This window comes from Stenella coeruleoalba, assembly GCF_951394435.1.
Source record: "Stenella coeruleoalba genome assembly, chromosome: 3".
Classification (NCBI taxonomy): domain Eukaryota; kingdom Metazoa; phylum Chordata; class Mammalia; order Artiodactyla; family Delphinidae; genus Stenella; species Stenella coeruleoalba.
Genome location: NC_137148.1, coordinates 132878539 through 132894531, shown reverse-complemented (window position 1 = coordinate 132894531; position 15993 = coordinate 132878539). Strand labels below are relative to the sequence as shown.

Here is a 15993-nt window from a genome sequence, read left to right as displayed (position 1 = left end):
ATTTGTATTTCAGCAAGAGTTCACTTTGTTTCTAGCCTGTTGGAAGATAGAGGGGAAGCAGAGAGCCTGGTTACAAGGTTGTTGGCAGGAATCCCTGTGAGAAATGGTGGTCACCCTGGACCAAGGTAGTGGCAGTGTGTGTAGCTAGAAGTGGATGGACATATTTGAGAGATACTTAGAAAATGGGGTTGAAAAGACCTGGGAATGGATTGGATGCTAGCTAGAAGACGGGAGAGAAGTAATCAATAGTGATGTTCAAGCCATAACCCAGGATGGTACTGTTCACTGTACAGGAGGAGGAAGATGTTTCAAGGGGAAGGTGGTAATGAGTTTGTGGTAGACTAACATGACCAACACTAAATATTAGGAAGATGAATCTGATTGTGCTTTGGAGGATGAATAAAAGGAGAATACACCTGAAATGGAGAGATTGTTAAATGCTTTTGTAGGAGTCTAGGCTAGAGGTAGTGCCTGTATTTTTAATGCAGATTGAACAGGTTTTGGAAATTAATGGGAAGTAGACATTGAGGGAAAAGACTCCTGAAGATGACTCCAGACATCCCAACAACTGCACCCAACCTGCCCAGCTTTATGATGTGCCCTGAGATTATATATCAGGATGCAAAACAGTGAAGCTACCTTCATGTTGCTACCTCTCAAATACATTAGGAACTAACATTTTATTGTTAAAAAGCAGCACTAATTTGTAAGAATAATCATTTTTTTCCCGCTCTTGGGACTTTCTTTTGGGGTATCTCATATATGTATTTAATTGATCCTTGTGAAAAATGTTAGCTCTGCATGAGGGAGCCTAGAAAAGCAGCTACCAGTGTGAGAGTAAGGGGCCATGGGGAGAGGCCATCCATCGCTTTTCCTGAGCTCTTTGCTGTGGTTCTTCTTGTTCAGCTGTGCATTATAAAATATCATAAAATAAGTAAAATATATAGGAAATAAAGATGTTTAACATATGGTTATTAAATGAGGATTAAGAAATTAAAACTTGAAGCTGAAATAAAGTGAGAACTTTGAAGGGGTTGGAATAAAGTTTTTTAAAACCCAATGCAGAAAGGACTTTACAAAAAGAGTAAAACAGATGAGTCTTAAAATAATATTGAGGGAATTCCCTGGCGGTGCAGTGATTAGGACTCAGTGCTTTCACTGCCAGGGCCTGGGTTCGATCCCTGGTCAGGTAACTAAGATCCTGCAAGTTGCATGGCACAGCCAAATTAAAAAAAAGAAAAAGTATATGTATAACTTAGATCAACAATAAAGTTCAATCAGGAGTTTTTTTTTAAGTGTGATAAAAATAAGAAATAAAGCAAGGTAAAAGGCTGAAAGCCAGTCAACAGATAAGAGTTTAAAAACATAAAAGTTTTCATTAGGTTAAAAATGAGAAATAACAGATACTAAAAATAATGGTAAGGTAAAAGGTATCAACTGACAATATTTTTGGAAGTTTGGAAAAAAGGGCCTTTTAAAAAAAATACATCAAAGTGGGTTTCTTGGGACACTTTCAAAATGTCCCAAGCGAAAAGGTGTCTTGTCCCCAAAGTTTTAGAAATGTTTAATATAGTCCCTGTTGGAGATTCATAATACACTTGAGAATAGTAAAGCCTCCAACAAGTGTTGCAGTAATAAAGTTGCCTTTGTTTTACATAACATTTCCTAAACCTTACCATGTAACACATTTCTCACACACCTATTAATGTCTCCCAGAGTATTTTTCACAAAACACTAGAGTACTGTTTCAAAAGAAAATAAAAAATGAAAATCTTAACAGTTACAGAGTTATGTGATAAAAAAAAGTCAGCTGGAAATAAGAAAATGGTTTTGGGTTGGGACTGGCATTCATTCCTTGGGTATGTCTCCTGTTGAGGCAGCAGTGTTCTGCAGGAGCCAGGGGGCAGAGAGCAACCTGATACCTTTACCTTCTGGCCCTCCATCCATAGCTGTTTTCTTAGAAAGCTTTTTATCTGTGCAGACAGAGCACTGCTATAACACACAGGCTGCTGAGGCAGGGGAGTGCAAGCTGATCCTCCTCCAGCCAGTGGACACTTACCTAGCAAGTGAAAAGAAGTTTTATATACAAGTACTGTTTTTCTTTTCTTTAAAAAAAGATCATGTTTTTTCATTGTGTAAGTGAAATTTTAAACAAATGTGCCTCCACCCCAACACTTCTTATGGGCTTTTTTCCTTTATGCTTTGTCCACATGCACATGTGTTTTTATATAGTTGGTAGTGGTTAATGTTCATACAATTTTGTGTTGTGAGAGCTTTTTTCCTATGGCCATGAAAGGAAGAATTTCCTAGTGGTGGCTGCCTCTGCCTGTTCTGTTGCTACATTGTTCCAAGCACCATTTCTGCAACATCTTGGGAGCAGCTTTTCATTCTGCTTCCCTGAACCACTCAAAAAGTCTTCCCTTTTTCCAGCCTTCCCAAACCTTACTGCTGCCAGAGTGCCTCTCTGGAAAATAGTAACTCCTTAGCATTGTGGGGCAAGCCTATGTTGGGACAGCTTTTTTCTAAGCCTATCGTCTGCTGCCCAGGTCATGTTAGCAGCGCTTATGCTAGAGAGACATTAGAAGGGCTTCCATATAAACCATCAAGACCTGTGAACATCCAGACATTTCCTAGTATAATGATTTTGCTGTTACAGAGGAAACAGGATAGAGAAACTGGGTGTCATGGCTTTTCTAACATCCTTTGTTCAGCTAGACACCTCATGGAGTGAGTTACAAGGGCCTTATTTTTGGTACTTTGAAGCTCAGAATTCTGCAACTTTTTCAGTATCCCCAAATTGTAGATATAAACTTCATGCTAAATATGTTTCTTCTTATAATAGCTTAAAAGTCTTTGTTTTTTGTGTAATTTGCTTTGGGATGTGTGGCTTCAGTAGCTGATATTTATGAGTTAGTTTAGTGAATCCAAAAAAATTAGAGACATTATCAGATGATGTCAGATTACCACTACAGGAGAAATTGCTGCTTAATGTAAAAATAAAAACCTAGCTCATGGTTGGTGGTGTACCAAGATTAAGGAGAGTGAACTTCAAAATACAAACTCTGTTAAGCATAAAATGGCAGTTCTGTGCTAGGGCTTGTATTGATACTTGTCCTGTCTCTTAGTGAAACTCATTTCCAGATCTTTGGCCGTTTTTAAATAATAGCCATCCTGCCTTGTTGTATAGTTACAATAATCTTCATTTCATTGTGCACACCGGGGTCAGATAGGCTGCCAGTTACCATGACTGTAAAGTCCCAGAGCAGTGAATGAGATGGGTAAGTAATAAGTATGAATACCAGTGTACTCTAAGGAGCCATATAAAGAATATCTTCAAACTAAAAATGATAAATACTGGCAGAAAAGTAACGATGTGTGTTAAATGCTTTACATGTCATTTCATTTAATCTCTGTAATACAGAGGAACTACCTTTCAGATGAGGAAACTGAGACACATCAGTGGTTGATTTGTCCAGGGATCAGAGACAAAATATGGGCCCTATTCATTTCTAATAAATTATTGATCAATTAATATACATATTACTTTGCTTTTCTACAAAATAACCATAAAAGATGAATCAGATCATGAAAATACATAGATGTGCAATGTTTTCCTCTAGTGTGGCCCTTGTGTTTTGGAACAGTTCCTGGAGTCAAGGCTCATTTTAATGTCTGAATAAGGGCTGCTATAAAATGGGTTATGTAATTTGCTATTGCTAACCACTGAAGTTGTAAGGAAAGGGAAATAGTTTTATAGTTTCTCCCACAGGTCATAATTTAGTTGTGGACATCAGGATGTTTTTCTTGGCTTATCTCATCCATGTAGTTTTCCTTTGCACATCTGTTACATAAATTACTAAACTATTTTCTTGAAAAGTTGCCAGTTTAAGTCACACTTAATAGTGATCAAGGGGTTGGTACCTTTTGGAAAAATGAATTAAATGACAGACTTGGAGGGGCAGAAATCCAACTACTATCCCAATTTAAGTATTTTTTTGTTTTGGATCAATTCCTGTATTTTTTGAAAATTGAAATAATTACATGTGGTTTCTAGTGTTTCCCAAAAGACTTTATGTTGGACTATAAATATTTAATGATCTTTCATATAAAATGAGGCATTTTAGTTACTGCTTCTGTAAATTATCTTTCCAGTGATCAATTTATGTATACATTCTAGTCTGGTACAAAGTTTGCCATTTGAAATTAAATTTGGAGTATTGACTTCTTTAATGATTATTCATCTTATGTACCCTTACCTTGAATTCTACATAAACCATAAAATAATGATTTTTCTGGGGGGGGTTTTTTGGGGGGAAAAATTCATAAGATTTATTATGTCTGCTAGTTACATGTTAGGACTACTTTATACTTAAATGATGAACAAGTCAGTTAGGAATCTCAGAAATTTTAGATGTGGGTCTGGTTAATTTTGGCTTGTGCAAACTGATACTGAATCAATACTGGAAATTTTCATGGAATGTTTGGTAAACTGTTACATAAGCAAGGGCCCAAGTATTTTTTTAATGCACATTGTGAAATTGTGTAGATTTGGAATGCTGGTTTTTAAGCTTGAAATCTTTAGATAAAGATATCATTTAGAATACTGATAATCTGTAATGGCTGTTTTTAGAGACGGGAAGAGAAAGTACGTTATAAACCGGTGTCAGTTACTGATAAAAGTTCTTAGATAAAATTTTTTTACATTACATTTCCTACTGTGTAACCGTTCTCCTTTCTAAATTACAGTAGAGTCTTGATAGATTTTTCTGTTCAGAGTTTTGACTTTTTATAACAGATCTTAGAAGATTTGTTAACAGAAAATAATGTATAATTTTGTCATGATCCAAATCTGACTTGCAGTATGGGAATTAGTCACTTAGCTAATAAGCCAGTCACTGGCATCCACCTTGCAGCTCAGCCCTGTTGTGCTCCAGTTCTGGGGCTGTGGTAACACCTTAACTTTTTGTGTGTGAAAAACGACTCAAAAGAAAGCCAACCTCTGGTACTGGTATTGAATGTGGCAGAGCCTAAGAAAATGATGATTCACAGGCAGAAAACAAGTTTTACGCGTATTTAAAGAGGAACACATTTAAGGGTTTGGTAGTACCTTGGACTGATGACACAATCAAATCCATATGGAATCAGTAAAAGAAATGTATGGAAAGTGTTCTGCCATGCAAAAGTTTCTCACCTAAGAAATAAAATTTAGTGAATCTAAATATTGGTTACCCTGTGTTAAGGAAGTATAATATGCACAGGATACATTAATTTTTTATTGAATCTGGGAGATTGTCAGGAGTCTACATTAACATTTTTATTTTCACAATTTTAAAGATACACAAAGGTCTTCAGCTCATCTTTCAAGAATGCTAGGGGTTTATTATAGTTCCTTCTACCTGCAGAGTAGTGTTTAGTGTTTATTTTGCTCTCTGTTTGCCTTGCCGCCCCCCAGAATGAAAAATACTTTTACAGAAAACAGTTTTGTACAATTTATCTTTCCACTTTATCTGTAAGTAGTACAAATGCAGTGTAAAATTTTGAGTTAAGATTACGAGAATATTGAGCCATATCTATCAACAGTGTTCAGTAATAGTAAAACATCACAGGTGATTAAAATTCTATAGTTCATTTCTCCACCCCATGATAATACTGGTCTGAACTATTTATTGAAATTGAAGGCCAGCATCACTCAGAATGGATCAAAGAATTTGGTAGTAGAATTGATGTGAGAATAGCTTTTGATTAAGAAAAGAGTATAAAGTCCTTAATTTTCTTACAACTTAAAACAATTAGAATTTCAAAAATAGTTATGTCAGTTAGGAGTACTTTTCATAATAATATGTGGGGAGGGAACAATTAAAATGGTGTTTTGAACATTAATACATTTTCTGTGGTTTTAATGTCATATTTTAAAAGTTAGAAGCTTTAAAAAGGACTATGGGACCCCCTTCCTCCCTCAATAAAACCTGGCAGCAGATTGCTCTTTAATATTTATTTGGGTTTATTTATTTATTTTTTTACTGTGATAGCTAAAGGAAGAGGTGTAGTATTTCAGTGCATATTCTTGTTGATTATTTTTAGAAGTAGCAATTAAATATTGTAGCATTTAGCATTTTAATGTTCCCTCTTGAAAAGTGAAGAAGAAAACAGAAGGTACATAATCCAGCACAGCCCTCCGTGTAAATAGGTGAAGTCATAAATAATATGCACATGAGCATACTACATACCTATAAGTGGATTGAAATAGGGTATTTTCTTTTAAGTAAGCAGGTTATTCTTTTCTGAAATCTTGTTACTGCAGAAGAATGGTTGAGAGCCTCAGGTTTTAGATGTCTTCAATTTCAGTTCTTTCCTATTTAAACTGTTTTCTTTACCTTGCTTTTAAGAATATGTATGTTTAAGAGGGGGTACATTGATTTCCTTCTTTTCAACTGGATAGTTTGTTTTTAATTTTACTAAAACCAAAGAAAATGTAATTTCCATGACCGAGAATATATCTTTTTAAACATTAATTCAGCATTTAGTTCTTTTAGTAGCACAATTTGTGATGTCATCTTATATATTAATTAGTAGACTTTTAGCTCAGATGATACTACTAATTCTCTGATTTTAGAGCATTATGGCATAATAGAAAATGGGCTACATTTAATTAGAATTAGAAAGCCTAACAAAATTCGGACATCTATTGCTATTTACTAGTCATGTGATCCTGAGTGTAAGTTTATTTAAAGTTCTCTACTAAGGAGATGCTATTAAATATTTTTCCCTCTCTCCTCACTCAAATTTTTAAATTATTTATTTTTTGGTAGGGGGGCTTTTGCTAGTAATGGCAGCGTGGTAGCACTAGAGAGAAAGTGGCAAGCATCAGATTTGTTATTTGTTTCTTCTGTACTTATCAATATTTCATTAGTTTTCTTTTTATGATATGGATGGAGTACTGTAGTTTTTTCCTTGCTCTAGCACTGTAGCTATATAACTATGTTACTGTATAATCAAATATGATAACATCTGCTTTAGCAACATTAATTCTTCTACTGAACCATTGCTTGTGTTAAGACATAATTCATTGCTTTGTGTTTCATTTTCAGATCAAGAAAAAGCTTTTTTTTTTGGATGGGTAGCAGTATGAGTATTGAACCTGTAAATGTTCACCTTGCAGATAAGGGTAATGTGGTGAAGACCATCATCCCCTGATGAAAAATGAATGTCACATGGTCCATTATCTAGCTTTTAGAGCAAGTATTCTTAAAACTGTTTCTCTGCTCTTTTGGTTAGAAACATTTTTAAAAAGGAACAGATTTTTCTGGCATAAGTAATTTGTTACCTGAGAAAACTGTCTTTTTCACTGTTCATTTTAAGGGTGTTTTATTGTTTTTAAAAAGCTTCTTAAAGATGGATATTTTTAGAGGGAGCATAATAGTTTTACCTATATCGTAAAAGTATCTTCTGAAATCTGTGGCATTAAGATCAAGAGGTCACTTTTAAATATAGATTTTAATGTTGGGAATTATTCTTCCCTAATACAGTTTTTTTTTTAATCACATTAATTTCAATATTATGTACCTAAGTTGTCCCTGTGGTTTTACACACATAGCATTTGGTATACATATTTTAGTTTGTATACATATATTTTAGTTACTAGTTTGCTACACTTACTAGCCTGATAACAAGACATTGGAAGTACAAATAATACTAATTTGGTCTACCATGATGCTTATTTGCCTATAAATAGTTAAAGTGTTGCTATAGTACTCGATTTGTATTCTTAATGGCATTTTAATACTTTTCCCTTGGTTACAATATAATGTTCATAGGGGAAATTTTGGAAAATATAGAAAAAAAGAAAACACAGTTTGAAGAAAAAAAAATACATTATTTAAAGCCATTACTTTGAATGCTGTATTTGTCTCTGTCTCTTGCTGCCTCTGTTTTTCTGACTCTCCTGTGTTTGTAAGTGTGGATGGTCGTATGAAAAAACACAAGTTTAACCATCTAATAGAAAATACTGCTGAATATTTTTTCCTGAGCTCGGAATGAATAAAGTCTTTACAATAACTTTAAAACAAAAAGAAGGGGCTTCCCTGGTGGCACAGTGGTTGAGAGTCCGCCTGCCGGTGCAGGGGACACGGGTTCGTACCCCGGTCGGGGAAGATCCCACATGCTGTGGAGCGGCTGGGCCCTTGAGCCATGCCCGTTGAGCCTGCGCGTCCGGAGCCTGTGCTCCCCAACGGGAGAGGCCACAACAAGTGAGAGGCCCAAATATCGCAAAAAAAAAAACCAAACAAACAAAAAGAAACCATATTAAAAATACAGACCCATTTGATTCCATTTTGTTTAGAAAGAAGTAAAATTTAAAAGGCAGACTAGGAAAAAGGCTTCTTACTAAATCTGTTTCAATTTTCGTATTCCTTTGTTAGCAGTTAAGACTGGATTATACCTGTACTTTACCTTTTCTCCTGGTCTGTCGTTTTGTTTAGCAAAGCATATTCTTGAACTTTTGGCAGGAAAAAAATACCATAAGACTATTCAAGTTTTTTCTTGTCAGTCATTTTACTGATTATTCTTAATGCAGATTAGAAGAATCACTGACCATCTGTAGGTAAAGCTCCATTTTAGCTTTTACTTTCAACCAATTTTGCCTCTAAAACCTGGACCCAAACTGTTACTGAGTAAAATAACTTGATATTTATCAGTAGTGACCAGTGATACAAGCAGAAAATGGGGAATAAAGAGGAGGGCCCAAATGAACACTAATCATTAACAAATTGAATAATCAACCCTTGACTTATTATATTGGCTGTGTTCATATAGCCATAGAAGCATGTGTACAGGACTTGAGGATGGTAACTTTTAGTAGTTAGCATTAAAAATCCAACTGAGTGCGTAGTGCTGGGTAGTGCAGACTTAAGTACTCTCTTTGGGGACTCTTAGTCCTGTCCTACCTGCCTGTTGCTGGGGTGCTGTGAGGAGCACATGTGAAGTGTGTGAAAACACTATGGTTTGATTTTAATTGTGGATTTTATCCTTATAAAAAAGCAGTGGTTCGGGCTTCCCTGGTGGCACAGTGGTTGAGAGTCCACCTGCCGATCGATGCAGGGGACAAGGGTTCGTGCCCTGGTCCGGGAGGATCCCACATGCCGCGGAGCGGCTGGGCCCGTGAGCCATGGCTGCTGAGCCTGCGCGTCCGGAGCCTGTGCTCTGCAATGGGAGAGGCCACAACAGTGAGAGGCCTGCGTACCGCAAAAAAAAAAAAAAAAAAGCAGTGGTTCAATATTACTTTAAGGTAAAAATCTTCAGAACATGAGCAGCTTCTTATATTTTTCACTCTGGTCACTCCCTGGTAATTTCCTTTAATTTTGTTTGCAGAACAGATCCTTGACCTTTGTCTGAATTTTGTGTGTTTTAAAAAACTGATGAGAGATCCCCCTCTAGTGTCTGAATTATCCATTTTAAAACATTTGTGTCAATCATAAGAAGTTTTAGGAATTAAGCTGAATGTTTTTTCCTTTCACATCTGGACATAACTTTTTTTTTTTAACTTTTCTTTTTTGGGGGAGAGGGGAGGAGTTATTTTCCTTTCTTAAAAAGGGCACTGGAATTATGGGTAGGGTGTGGATTGAGGGCAGTAGAAAACATGGGAAAGGAAGGATCAAAATGCCATTTCTACCTTTTTAGAAACAGTTATTTTTAAATGACCTGGAATAAGGCCAAACTATACAGTGTTGTTTTGTTTTAGTTTATATTTGTTTCTGAATTAAGTGCAGCTTAAAAATACTTTGTTTTGGAATTCTTTATGCCATCGGATCTCATCTTGAGCATTCCAGTTTCTGGAAAGCAGCGGTATTGTTAGAAAATGGTTTTAAAATAGAACCTGATACTCTTCATGGAGGTGTTCTAACTTTGTTACTTTTTGTTACTATTGTTGCCATAGTTTTCCATGGTGTTGCCATTTTATATTTTATGTTGTGTGTTTAATGGCAAGTTGTCCTTCTACATAGTTCCCATTGTTTCTTAACCAAGGAAATAGGGAGATTCTTAAGCTATTGGCTCTCTGCCACCTCTTCCTCTTAAACACACAGCACTCAAACACATATAGGCCTTCAGCTAAGAATCTTGCGAAGGGTTAGGGAAACAGGACCTTTCTCATTTGACCCATGGGTTTTTGTAGCTTGAACAAGGAAAGTAGTGTTCGGAAAGCTACAGCATTTATGAAGGCTCTAGTAAAAATATTTCATGTACATGAGCTAGAGGTTAACTCTTCATCTTGTTCTCCAACAAATTAAACAGTGCAAACAATTTCAAGTGCATTCTTGGTCATGAAATGCTTGGATGAATTATAATTCTAATTGCTATTGTTCATTCCCACAGCTACACTTTTAACTGCCTAAGCCGTGCATTCTTCAGCCAGTAAGATAAACAACAGCATTTTGAAATCCATTATTTTGTGGCATCTTAAATTGCAAATGTGTCATTGCCCGCCTTAATTTTATTTTGATTCAGTTGTTAACAAAATTAGAAAAAAAGTTACTATTTCTTTATATTTATACATAAAATTTTTAATAGAATGATTATGGGGTTTTTATAAAAATCCATTCATTAATAGTCTTAAATTTTGAAGGAGGCAGTGGAGACCAGGGATTTATTTTAGTGCCATGGAAATAATTTGTATTTGTTATCAAACAGTTGATATTTTAGGAGAAAGAAAGTAATAGGATTTCGCTTTTCTACCTTAATAGAACAGTATTCTGAATGTAAATCTAGAAGCCATATTTATTCTGTGATTTGTCCAGTCATATATATGCATAATGGTTCCTTTAAAATTTGAACTGTTTATTAATTGAAGTATTTGTAATAAATTTGAAATTTATATTTGAGAGATTCGAGTGCCAATTATAATCAAACCTTCCTTATTTAAAACAACTTTTTGATGACTGAAAAACCGTACAGCAAAAGTGGGGTAGATGTAACTAATAAGAGTTACCAAATTCTTATTTTTTCACTATTTCTGAAACTCAATTTTAAGTGGAAGATTTGAATTACCATATTTACAGGCATCTGTTATAACAATTGTTCAGTAATAATTGGAGTGTTACATGTCAAATGAGTACTACTATAATATGTCACATTTCCACAGTATGTATTCCTCAGAATGTCTTTGAATTCTTCAATCCATATAAGCATGAGAAATTCTTTTTTAACAACCACACATTTGCCATCTCATCTCTTAATTGTAAGGTATTCCTTTCAAAGTTAGTTCTTTCTTATAAAAATATTACTTAATATTGATATTTTTAAATTCTAATAGGTGATATTATCTCTAATAATAATAGCTAACTTTTATTGAGCACTTCCTATATATGTCAGACACTGTACCATTGTGTATCATTTGATATGTTACCCTTTGAGATAGTAGTAGTTTTCTTCCTTATTCCCATTTTACATTTGAGGAAACATTAAGAGAAGTATTGGGTTGGCCAAAAAGTTCGTTCAGATTTTTCTGCAAGATCTCATGGGAAAAACCCGAACGAATTTTTTGGCCAACCCACAAAATAATTTTGCCAAAGATCACAACGTAAGTTAATTGGAGTCAGATCTTTCTGACTCCTAGAATCCATGTTCTTGACCACTGCTGAAGTCTTAAGTGAAAGTTAAATACATTATCATACAGTCTCCAGATGGAATATTATGTAGCCATTAGAAATGAGGGCTGAGACTTCCCTGGCGGTCCAGTGGTTAAGACTCTGCGCTTCTACCACCGCAGGGGCACGGGTTTGGTCCCTGGTTGGGGAACTAAGATCCCACATGCTGTGCAGCACAGCCAAAATATAAATTAATTAATTTTAAAAGAAACAACCACTGAGGGTTACAGTGACTACACAGTGACATAGAAAACACATGTGGTACATACAGTAAGTGAAAGAAGACAAGGACTACAGTTAAATGTTCATAGTGGTTCTAAACATCTTTAGACTTATCTTTGATTTTTCATTGCTTTTTTTATACAGTATAAATAACATTTAGCTTTTATATAATTTTGCTCATTAAAGAATTTCTGTGAACAGGAAACCTAAGACTGCATGTAAACCAGGTCTGGTGAGCAAAATGACAACTTAGCTTTATAATAGACTGTAGCATGTTCAATTTCCTTTTTAATTTGACCTAAAGCCATTTTTTACTGGACTTATGCCAGCTCTAATGTAATCTCTCATCTGTATTCTTGAAGCCTAATGGAATAGTGAAATCTTCTTAAAGATAACTTAAATGTGTTATATAGTGTCCTCAGGGTAGCTTGTGCACAAAAGATGTTTTCTTTCCCACCCTGTAGAGGTATCTCATTAGGACACCCAGTAGTGTCATTATTAAGTTTTCATGTGTTTCTCAGTTTTGATGCTAATCTTTGTGCGTATGTGCATGCATTTTTTTTCTCTGCAGCACCAATGTGGTTATGAATTATTCAGAGATAGAGTCTAAGGTTCGAGAAGCAACGAATGACGATCCTTGGGGACCTTCTGGGCAACTCATGGGAGAGATTGCCAAGTAAGTGATAATTTGACTCAGCAGTGCAGAAAGAATGCAGCTATCTTCACCCAGAAATGTGAAATTTGCTTTCAGTTTTAAACTGTTTAACTGCCAGATATAAATTTTGCATATAATCATTCATATATTAGTGGGGGAAGTTTTACAGAGGATCCATTCCCCTTAGATATTAGCTCAGAAAAGTAAAACAAAATTTTTCTTTTTCAATGAAGTTTAGACAAACTTTGTTAAAATTTTGACAAATGCATATAAAATGACTTAAAATAAAGCTAGGAAAATTTTTTCCTGATGAACATCTGGACGATTACGCCAGTGAATGAAGGGCTTGTAAAATATGATATTAATTAGTGGGACTTATGAATGTGCTCAATATTGTATAAAATATAAGAAAGACATTTTTAAGGAAGCATATCTAAAGTTTTTTGAATTAAGCTTATTAATTTTTTAAAGCTCTTTAGGAAAACACAGAACAAGCCTGCCATCTACTGTCAGAATTAACACACTGCAAACTTTTAAGGAAAATTATTCTTTTTTCAGGGCTACATTTATGTACGAACAATTTCCAGAGCTTATGAACATGCTTTGGTCACGAATGTTAAAAGACAACAAAAAAAACTGGAGAAGAGTTTATAAGGTATGGGTTTTAGTCTGTATTTATTATTTGACATGTTGAAGACAAATGCTTGAAGTTTTAAGGTGTACATACATAAGTGATTATGAAGGATGTTGAATCCTAGAATAGAATATTCTAAAACAGGTAAAAGAAGTAGATTTGCTGTTTGTGTTCTGTTTTCTAGTCACCATAAACCACTCTTCATATATTTGTCCATATCGAAAGTAATGAATCTATAGTAGTATGCATGTTTAGTGTATGAGCAATTAAGATGAAAACCACCCTCTAATATGCTTTGTCATCTCTACATAAAAATTTGCCAGTATTATTACAGTATTGTACACCAAAAATATGTGTTAAATTTAAGTATAACAGGAGATTCTAAAGCATTAAAATTCTAACTTTTTAAAATTTGCAAATATGTACTCTTTTGTTAGATTCCTTTCATTTAATACTGATCTCATCATATAATGTAGAATTCTAAAACAAGATAGTAATCTGTTCTTCCATCCCCACGATATTTTCTTGCTGCTCAGAAAGTTCTTCTGTGCTTTCCAAAATGGTGTTATTATATTTATATTTGAAACTTTGAAAGCAACGTTTCTGGCTTTCAGTATTGAAAATCAATGCTTTATTTAGTCCCATGTTTTTGATGTTGTTTGTCTCTGAAAACATTGACTGTCATTCCTTTAGCTTATACAGTAGTAGTGATGAAATAGTTTAAATTTCTATAAATTAATTTTTTTAAATTAGAGCTTTTTGTTTGTTTTAATAATTCTTGGGTAAACTACTTTTTTAATGAATAAACTCCTGGTAGAATGAGGGTTTTTTGCCCCTCAATTTCTTCAACCTAACTAGATTTTCATAGATCTAATCATCTTTATGTGAGGTTTGTTCCAAACAAAGTTAAGTTCAGAATTCATAATTCATTGGTTTTTAGTGCATTCACAAAGTTGTGTAGTAGTTACTAATGTCTAATTTTCATCACTTCAAAAAGAAATCCCGTAAACATTCTTTTCTCATATTTGTTGGCAGCGAGTTTTTTTTTTCCTTTGATTCTTTTTTTTTTTTACGTGTCAGCATAAATCACCTTTTTAGCAGAAAATATCTATATTTTCCAAAGCAAGCAGCAAGTTTTTTAAACAAAAGCCACATCATAAACCTCCCAAATTAAATTTTATCTGGGGAAAAATGCTGTGAGGTCATATAATTACCAAATAATTGTTCTCTTTAAACTGATGCTTCTAACACTAAAACTGAACCAGCTTTCTAAAAAGCTTAGTGTTCATTTATATCATACATTCAGATATTTAACATCTAAGTTTTTTTTTTAATCTTTTGACACGTGTATCCAGTGGACAGTTTATAATTACTTAGTACGCTTGGTATAAGAGGAACTTTAAATTGATAATAAGAGTTTTTAAAGGTACTTTTAAAGTCTAATGTAAGGTAAAGAACCCACATACACATATGCACACAAAGATTATTTATTTGCTAATGTTAGAATTTTTTTTTTTTAGCCATTTACCAGAGCTCTACCAGAATTTATTTCATTAAATCTCATTTGGTGCTTTGTATTTTTACAGTCATTGCTGCTCCTAGCTTACCTCATAAGGAATGGATCAGAGCGTGTTGTTACAAGTGCCAGAGAACACATTTATGATTTGCGATCCCTGGAAAATTACCACTTTGTAGGTGAGCAATGGAAAAACCTATAAGCAAATTAAAACAGTAGTTGGAGTTGTCAGTCACCTGAACCAGCTTAGAAGCTTCTCCGCTCTAATTAGAATGTGACTGTTGCTGGTTGTGTGACGAGTGCAGAATCCAAGACGTGGGGCCCTAGAGTATTAATTAGTGAAGACAAGAACTTGCAGAAAATACTGGCTAATAACAACAGAACCAACACAACATGAGTGTTCGGGTTTATATTAAAATATGCACTGGAGACTGGTCCCCTGTGGTGTCCATAAAGGAATAGCTTTAATCATATGGGAAGAAAAGGTTAGAGCTCCAAAACACACACATCTGTTTGAAGCTGGGGGTTTTTTTTCCTCCCACCAAATAATATTTACTGTGCAAAGGCAGCAAGGCCAGAGTGTGTTTTGAATGTGAAAGAGGATACAGAATGAACCACATTTCATTTTGTAGCATACCCCAGTTGAAAGCATTTTAAAAATTCAGTTTTTCAGCTACACTAAATCCTGGTAATTAGTGTTTCCAAACTTGTATTGGGGAGACGAAGGCGTTTGGGTGCTTTTCAGTCATTAAAATGTACGTTTTGTTTTGTTTTGTTAAAATACCATAGAAAAAGAAAACATTTTTGGATATTAGTCCATTTTGTATGGTTATTGTTAGTAATCCTTTTTAGTGGATCTTTAATTGATTTTGCAGAGAACTGTTATCTGTGGTCCTTTTTAGTTCATCTTTGCACTCTCTTATAAGCCAAAATTGCATCTCAAGACTTAGGATTTGATGAGGAAATGACAAAATTCAGTAACACAATTTGCCTCTTTTTATTCACTTTAAAATATTGAAGTTGGTTTCTTGTGTCGAAATTTTCATGTCTTTTTTGTGTGTGTTAAAGAGTTTGATACATATTAACTGAATTCTTAAGGTTTTGTTTCTCCCTTACCATCCTCACAGATGAGCATGGCAAGGATCAAGGTATAAATATTCGCCAGAAGGTGAAAGAATTGGTTGAATTTGCCCAGGATGATGACAGGCTTCGTGAAGAGCGAAAGAAAGCAAAGAAGAACAAAGACAAATATGTTGGGGTTTCCTCAGACAGTGTTGGAGGATTCAGATACAGTGAGTATCAAAGACAGACTGGCACCTAAGCATCA

At 34.6% G+C, this 15993-nt stretch overlaps 1 protein-coding gene across 3 annotated transcripts in view; it reads left to right on the top strand.

Annotated features, from left to right (window-relative positions):
- CLINT1 (clathrin interactor 1) overlaps positions 1 to 15993 on the top strand; it is a 65307-nt gene that overhangs the window by 24066 nt on the left and 25248 nt on the right. For all 3 annotated transcript variants that reach the window (XM_079916254.1, XM_079916252.1, XM_079916253.1), the window contains exons 2-5: positions 12433 to 12537; positions 13075 to 13171; positions 14737 to 14845; positions 15794 to 15958. In XM_079916254.1, the coding sequence (XP_079772380.1) occupies positions 12433 to 12537; positions 13075 to 13171; positions 14737 to 14845; positions 15794 to 15958 (476 nt within the window). The remainder of the gene's footprint in view (positions 1 to 12432; positions 12538 to 13074; positions 13172 to 14736; positions 14846 to 15793; positions 15959 to 15993) is intronic.